This window comes from Linepithema humile, chromosome 2 (assembly GCF_040581485.1).
Source record: "Linepithema humile isolate Giens D197 chromosome 2, Lhum_UNIL_v1.0, whole genome shotgun sequence".
Taxonomy (NCBI): Eukaryota; Metazoa; Arthropoda; class Insecta; order Hymenoptera; family Formicidae; genus Linepithema; species Linepithema humile.
The window spans coordinates 1139619-1148133 of NC_090129.1; the positions used below are offsets into that span (position 1 = coordinate 1139619).

General features: G+C 38.4%; 2 protein-coding genes across 2 annotated transcripts; both read left to right on the forward strand.

Annotated features, from left to right (window-relative positions):
* Positions 1 to 891: 891 nt before the first annotated feature.
* Positions 892 to 3073, forward strand: LOC105677614 (ankyrin repeat and MYND domain-containing protein 2). The gene is made up of 3 exons (XM_012376348.2): positions 892 to 1137; positions 1336 to 1713; positions 1843 to 3073. The coding sequence occupies exons 1-3, from the start codon at positions 937 to 939 to the stop codon at positions 2458 to 2460; spliced, it is 1197 nt and encodes a 398-aa protein (XP_012231771.1). The 5' UTR covers positions 892 to 936; the 3' UTR covers positions 2461 to 3073.
* A 147-nt stretch (positions 3074 to 3220) lies between these two features.
* On the forward strand, positions 3221 to 8162 carry LOC105677452 (phospholipase A1). Its single transcript, XM_012376071.2, has 3 exons — positions 3221 to 6342; positions 6523 to 6799; positions 6910 to 8162. Exons 1-3 carry the CDS (start codon positions 6003 to 6005, stop codon positions 7484 to 7486), a joined length of 1194 nt encoding a protein of 397 aa, XP_012231494.2. The 5' UTR covers positions 3221 to 6002; the 3' UTR covers positions 7487 to 8162.
* Positions 8163 to 8515: the final 353 nt, after the last annotated feature.

Below are 8515 nucleotides of genomic sequence, written 5' to 3' on the forward strand. Positions count from 1 at the left end.
TTAAAATTTTTCTATTAAATGAAGATAAAAATGAACAATGAAACAAAAAGGTATTTATTCTAATATATTTTACTTTTACATTTGAATAAGAGATTTATTTTTTATTTCTGATTCTTTCTCTTTTGATTATAAAATTAAAATTAATTATTTTATATTATATTTTGCAGATTAATTGACGCAATATTGCACCTATTGATGCAATTTTTTTTTGTATTTCTTATTATTCATTCGTTCGTTCGTTTGTTCGTAATAAACGTGTTTCCGTCGAAGAGTGTGATGACGAAGGAACACTTTAAAACGCCCACATCATGTTTACTCAATTTCTGCGAAACTCTTGCAGTAGAACTGCTTCAAATGCTCGTCAGGTCGTATATATTAGGCATAGCTGAAATTATCTCATAACGAGATGAGTTGTCTCTAATTAATAAACTGCTTTTGATATTATTTTTATTAACTCGCAGTCGCAGTTTGTTTTTTCCTTAATTTTTGCACATTTTTCAAATTACATTTTGCAATTTAAAGTCAATTTTAAAGTCTAATTAAGCATAGTCTACCTAAATTTAGGTAAAAAGATTTGTTATCCTTGAAACTTCTTTAAAAATTCTTTTAGTTTGAATTGTATTTGTTTTTCGAAAATAAGTAATGTTTCTAAAAGTTGAAGATTCAAGCAAGTTTCTTTGAGCTTTTAACTAAAAGCGCTTCCATTTGTCTTGCACTAATTGTTTTAAGAGAAAAAGTATAAGTAACAAATTGTTAATGTTTTAGAATTGTGATTATTGCTTTACAAAAGAATTTCGAAACGCTTAGCGCCGAACGATGAGAGCGCCGCTTGTGTGCGCTTTTAGCAAACAAGACGAAACACGCGCACCCTGTATAATCGTCTGCAGATCTATTCTTGCCTCTTCGCTATTCAATACTGATTCGACACACAACAACATGGCGCCTGCTACGGAGGGTCTCACGGATTTGCAGAGAGACGTTTTTACAAAAATCAGCAATAATGAAGTCTGCGAGCTCAAAACACTGTTGGCGTCGAATAAACTCAAAATGGATTTTGTGGATGAGAATGGCATGAGCCCTCTTCAGCATGCCTGTTACAAGGGAAACAAGGAGATTGTGCAGATGCTCTTGGATCAGGTAGGTTATGCTTTGCTGTTGTACCATAAATATCTTGTGTCAATAAAGTTACATCTACGATTTATAATCGATCTGTTTCATACTTAAAGCTATTTCTTAATCCTTCATATTTTTTTGCGTATATTAAATACATATTTATATAATTTTGTTCTTGAATCTTGCTTGCACAGTTAATTCATGACAGTTATTTGTTTACAGGGTGCGGACGTGAATGCGTGTCAGCATGAGCACGCGTATACTGCTCTTCATTTCGCCGCTTTAAGCGGAAACGCGGAATTGTGTCATCTTTTAATGTCGCACGGAGCACGCTTGACAGCGACCAACAGTGTGGGCAGAACCGCCGCTCAGATGGCAGCATTTGTGGGGAATCACAATTGCGTAGCGACTATCAATAACTTTATTCCAAAGGCTGATATAGATTACTACATTAAGCCTCAGGGTCTGCAGACTGAACCCATGCTACCACCGCATCTGGCAGATTGTTTTCACAAGTTCATCATGCAAGTCAATGTGCACCCTGTACGTGTCTGTATGAACTTACAAAGATTCTCCGCTCTTCTGGAAAACGCAGCGAAGGTGAGATACAATGTGAGAAGAGAATAACGAGGCGTGAAGTACAATTTATCTCGATTGTTCGATATGTGTTTTTTATAAAAATTTCTTTTCACAAAAAATGAGTGCATTTATATTTGTTTTATCTTCTAGATACAAAAAGTATTGGAATCTATGCGCTACAGAGAAATGACACGGGGCGCCGACACGAATGAGGTGATGGCCTTTAAATATCATTATCTCAGTTGCGTCGTGGCCGAGGTATTAAAATGTCAAAAGCGACAAGAGGCTATGAAAGCGGAGAAAAGTGAAAAGTCCGACACTGTAGAACTATTGGTACGAAGGTTCTTGAAGTGCAGCAAAAACGATGGTCTACCGGAATATCAAGAGGCGTTTCTGCGAGAAGCTGTGAGAGAATTTCCGTTCAGAGAGAGCACAATTTTTCGCCAAATGGTCGCTACGTTGGCGAGCACAGACCCGCCGTCCGCCGTTTCGGTAGTCTGTGCCGCGATCAACGGCCAGCGGGGCTTTTCCGATAATGCCCAGACATGTGTGACCTGCGGCGAAGACAAGGCCACGAAAAAGTGTAGCAAGTGCAAAGCGGTCCAGTATTGCGACAGAGAATGCCAGAGATTGCATTGGTTCATGCACAAAAAGGCCTGCGCCAGATTAGGCCAGTCGCCGGCTAATAACGGAAAGATGACGGATGTAGATAAGGAACAAATCAGCAATGCCGTCGGTTCCAGACTACAAAATCTAGCTGTTAAATAAATGTGTATCGTGTACAGATTTAATGATGTTAGCAATCCATTCGGGGGCGCGTTACATCTCTATACCCACGGACGCTTATTTTCTCCTGTACATAATCATTCGATGTAGGATTTGTGGGTCTGTATTTTATTTTGTCACATCTACCGAAGGTAACAATTCCATCATTTTTGCGCACTTAAAATCGTTGAAATTGCATTTTTTTCCCCTTTCTTTTTTCAATCACGCATTTATATCGTGCACTTTTGACTATCAATCCTTGACAATCAGTTAAGAAACTGATTAACCAACTGGAATCAAAACTGAAATTATTTACATAATTTCTTGATCAATGTGCAAAGTACTGTTTTTTGTTTTTTTTTTTTTTTTTATTTCTATACACAACTCCGAGTTGCTACACTTTTGTGAACTGATGGACTTTTTTTATATATATACTTCCGTACTGCCTCGTACTTCTCTTGGATGATGAAATCGCCAAACATTTATAAGTTACTATTACTCTTGGTGTGTGCATGTGCTCAATAGAACATGTCTGTTAGTGTTTAGAACTGTGTTGCTCCAAAAGCCTTTATTATTGTTTGTCATTGTCAGAATAAAATATGACTTACTGATACAATTGGGGTTTTCTCTCATATACGCCATGTTACTAAAATTCATACCGATAATTATTATGTAAAATAGAGTTGATCATTTAAATTATAACACTTTACGTCCACTAAGAATAAAAGAAACGATGAAAATTGAACTCTATTATTGACGCGGATAGCCGAAATAATGATTTCCGGCTTTTCGAGGCCGCATTTTACTAAAATTTTACTAAAAGCAATCTTCAGCACTTTATCAACGATTAACTAAATGTAAAGAATAATAAAATAGCGAAAGACGAAAAGTAAAAAAAAATAAAAATATAGAAATTCAAAATGTGGAAATAAATCGTATATGTTTGTCGAGTTCGAAGTTTATTTCGCAAACGGTGAGAGGTGCAGACTTCGATGCAATCCAATCGATATAAACGTATTATTCACGGTCAATTTGGATAATTATTAGTCAATTTGTTTGTCGAGTTTATTCTCTTTGATATAATTAATCGATTTAAACAAATTATTCACGGCCAATTTGGTCAATTGTCAGTCAATTTGTTTGAAGATTCAAATTGGCGACACTTTCTCTCTTCTTGAAACCACGAGGATCTTCCAAGGGGTTTCAAACTTTCACTTTAAGCAGCGGATCCGATCGTTGCGTTTCGTTATGCAAACATTAGCAGTCGTTTTCGGCGGTGTACATATCCGTAATGACGTGTGACCGCCGTTGAATGAAATAGGATATTAAGATTTATCGTTTACTTGCATTCTCGGCGATTTTTATTGACAGAAGACTTTCTATTTTAACGCTAAAGCTATTTGTGTCTTATTTCTGCCGCAAAAGAAACTTTACTCCAAAATAATTAAGGAAATTACCTGCAATTTTGACTAATTATTCCAGAAAATGTGTTAGATGTGTATACGTTTACATTTTTCTCTGCTGTTTTACAGATTAGCAAAAGTTATTGTTATTGCAAAAAATTATCAAGATATTTTAAAAAAGGTACGTGATTTGATTGGATAAGCTTTCACTTTTCATAGAATTGCACGATCGCATAAATCTTTATTTGATTGCGTTAAAATTGTTGAACAAAACGAGAAGGTCGGATATTCAATGATATTAGACACTGAAAGTGACATATTAGACACTGAAAGTGGTAATTTTGAAAGTTGCAGTTTCATCGAAATGTGCATGCGGTACAGAAATATGACACCTACATGTGAAACAAATGATGTAAAATGATAACGTTGTACACTTATGTCAGTTGAACTTGCGAAGACGGAACGTGATACGTATTAAATATTTCTTAGCGTTCGTAATAAACGCTGTCAATTTCCGTACTTCCGCTGTACGGTATCTGCTCAATCAACTTCCTTCAGCCGTCAGACACAAGCACTGTAGAATTTTAAGTATTTAATTATTTTCATATATTTATAATAAATACGCACATATTTTTATTTGTGCGAAAACTACGAGAACTCATATATTTTATACTCATTAATTTATCTTCTTTTTTAAAGATTACATCATTTGTTATTTATAAAGAACAAAATTTATAATAATGATTCTGTGATAATTAGCATGTATTGATATTTGATATTTTTACATATTTGAGCATAAGTTATGCGTTCTCGCGAGGACACATCTATTGAGAATTAGAAATAAAGATGCGGATATGTAAATGTGATGCGCAAACTGCTTGGATTTGTAAATTTGTCGTTCAGCTTTCGAGAGAAAATGAACATGTTCGAAAACAGGACATTCAGTGAAATATATGTAACTTTTCGAAACTTTCACTCAACGACGGCTCTACGTATCGGCGCTACTATTATTACAAATTGTTTTAGTATGCAAAGTGTCTTTTAAAGACTTCACTAAGTCAAAATCTGTAGTTTCTTTCTCTTACTATTGCAATATATAACAAAAGAGCCATCTATATATTTGAATTAATTAAATTTAAATTTAAATTTAAATTAAAACAATCAAATAAAAGTAATTTATGTTCATCGAACGATAAAAATTCTTTCAAAGGTAGGTGACTTGTTTTCACATATTCAAGTGTCACCAAAGATTGCTACAGTAATATCATTTCCTTTTTCTCTTCGTGTGGCAAAATTTCTCTCGTATAATTTACATATCGTTTATTCATTAATTAATTTTAAAATGTTAGAAGATCAAGATTTCGGACAGTGAAAAGAAACGACAGATTCTTTAGTCCACTTTCCCGAAAGACAAACATTCTTATACAAACGTTTTCTCTTTCTGAATGGAAACGTATGAGGCGTGTCCGAAAATTATCGGATGATACATGCAATATTGTAATATTGTTATTATATAATATTGCATTTATGCGTCTAAAATTTGAGATAAAAATTCATTTATAATTTTATGTGATAAAAAAACAGAAAAACTAGACACACGTACGAAACATAGATTACGATATATATTTTGCGCGTATATTCTGGTTTTTTGAACAAATTAAATATAAAATTATTAATGGAATTCTATATCAAATTCTGTCACGAATTACAAATCATCCAAAGTGGATTTAAAATACTTTCAGCTCTGCATTGCAATATAATTTCTTTTGCGAGAAAATGTCAGGAGAAAACAACCAATTATATCCTAAATTTACTTTCATAAAAAAACTATGCATACTTATTTACATATACAAGTTTGGAGACCTCGGACGCATAATTCACAGGTTTTTAGTTGAGAAGGGAGATTATTTCTCCTTTTAACGAACAGAATTCTCAATGGAAAAAAATAACCAAACTACTCCTGACCAAAATACCTGCAATCGTTCGGCAACGCGGCGCGGACAGGTGGGAAAGGTTCAAGGAAGGGAGACCAACTGACCGCAGAAGAAAACGGTATCCCGGGTGGCGGCGATTCGGCGGGCAAAGTCACGATCCACATCGATCAGTTGTCGAAACGTGCGCGCGAGGTGCGCAACGACGAGGATGATCCCCGAGGTGCGCCTGGTCGTCTTCACAACGACGGTGGTCGCCGCGTTCCTGGTGACGCAGGTCTCCACTCACATAGTCGCGTGGCGGGAAATGCGGCGTGAAGGACCGATCCGCGATGCGATCGAGAGCGGCGCCGCCGCCGAGTACAATAAGGACGCCTGCGTGTGGCGGCGTGGAAATGATCGGGACGTTTGTCCCGATCCGGATGTGCACGTATATCTGTACACGCCTGGCCGACCGCGGCGATTATTGGACCCCACGGTGCAATCCGACTGGCTGCGCCAGGACTACGAGCCGACTAAGGACAATGTGATCCTGGTTCACGGATACGCAGGTGAATCCTAGAATGTTAAGAATTGCTTTGCAGGACATTTTTTTTATTTTTCTACTTTCTTCTTCTAAAACCCACTTTAGACGATCTGTAAGAAAAGAGATGGAGTTGGTATTTTTTTTTATTTGTGTGTCGCGTGAAAGAAGAAATATTTTTTGCGACAATTTTGGCGTTAATTCGTAGGTGGAGACGACACACTGCCGATCGCGATTTTACGCGACGCTTATCTGAAGAACGGTAGCTACAACGTATTCCTGGTCGATTGGGGTGCGTTGTCCGCGAAACCGTGCTACCCGGCCGCGGTGTCGAATATGCGATCGGTGGCTAGATGTCTCGCCGGCACTCTGACACATTTGAGAAATCTCGGTCTTCCGATCACGAGGACCACCTGTGTCGGGCACTCCTTGGGCGCTCACATCTGCGGCGTTATGGCCAATTATCTGCTCTTCCGCATGCACAGGTAGATCCGCACACGAGAAGCACACACGTTAATTTAAAATATTTTTACGTGTCCGACATCGACATCGGCAATTTTCATGAAATTTGCTAACATTTTGCTCCCGCGCGCAGAATAATCGGCTTGGATCCCGCGCGTCCGCTTGTGCGATCGAACCTGGTGAACCGGCTGGACGTCGGCGACGCCGAGTTCGTCGAGGTGATACACACGAACGCCGGGTACTACGGTGAGATCGATCGCATCGGTCACGTGGACTTTTGCGTGAACGGCGGTAAGGTGCAACCCTTCTGCGAGGACAGGGAGATGTATCAGCTGTGCAGCCACGTGTGGGCGGTCTGCTTTATGGCGCAGAGTATCGATGACGAAGGTGCGAGCCTGTTAGCCGAATCCTGCTCCAGACGGTGTCCATCTGGCCCGCGGATCGCCGCCAGGGCGGGCGAATATGTGACTATGGGTCAGCACACTCCGATCGACGCTAGGGGATCCTTCTGCTTCAACAAAGCCGACCCGCCCTACTGTCCGAGTCACTGGAACGGCCGCGGTGACGAGAGATGCTGCGTACCGGAAATAACAAAGAACGAGGACATCGAGGAGAACAATGTGAAATACGAGAATTTGACGAGCCGCTCGAAATTCACAAAGCGGCTGAACTTTGAGCTTGATCTGAAACGACCGAGGCGCATCAATTAAACACTTCTCTCGGTTGAATTAAATTCGAGAATTGTAATGTGTCTAATAATTTTTGCAGCGCCGCACGAATTTGTCGAAATTTTTAAACGGCTGCTTCTTTAGCGTAAGTTTTCGCATATCTTAGTTTATTTATTCGCTAGACATTTTTAGCATAAGATTGAAATTTTTCAAGCTCCATTATTTGAGAATGAGGAATCTACATTTGCTTAATGTACCTTATATTAATGAACGGGTGAGATGTTTATATATACATGCTATTAAGACCTTCGTACGGTACCGGGAAGCGTGCAAACCGATCTGAGAATGCGGTGTCGTCGATTATGTATTCAGAATACCGCGCAACCCGTCGCGTGTCCGGAAAAATCCTACGTTTGTAATATAACGGGCGTCATACCGTTACACGCTCCACTAATAACGCCGGGGAAAGTATTCACGACAATAACGAACGATCCATCAAGTGTCTCGATGCACGTATTCACTTTACTAACGAGTGTTCTCTCGCACAGCTGAATCGATTTTATGTCTATCGTATCGAAATATTCTTGCAGATGTAAAACTGGCAGCTATACTTTGTAGTCATGTTTCCAAAGCAGCTCAGAGAGTATTTATAGTTTTTACGATATACCTATCTGATATGTTATATGTTATTTATTTAAATAAAAGACATATCGCTCGTTTTGTGTTCCTTGAAGCTGTCCCAAGAATCCCGGTTTCAGTTTCAATTCTTTGAAGCGTGGAGAATTCCCTTGTCGAACAATTATCGAAAAATATATCTTACGTTTAATATTTTATCTTCAGTGTTTTACAGTAAGATAACGAAATATCTTAACAGAAATCTTGGTTCGATTTTAATTACATACCAGCTGAGAAATTTTATCTCTGAAACAAAATCAGTTGTTGGTAGATCAATTTATTTTCCGCGAAGTAGCTCGTCATTTTATGTAAAGCAATATGAGACTTAATTCTCGGCATTTTACTCGAGTACCCGGGATTTCGTGTTTTGGCCAATCGAGACGATGTCTCGAGTAG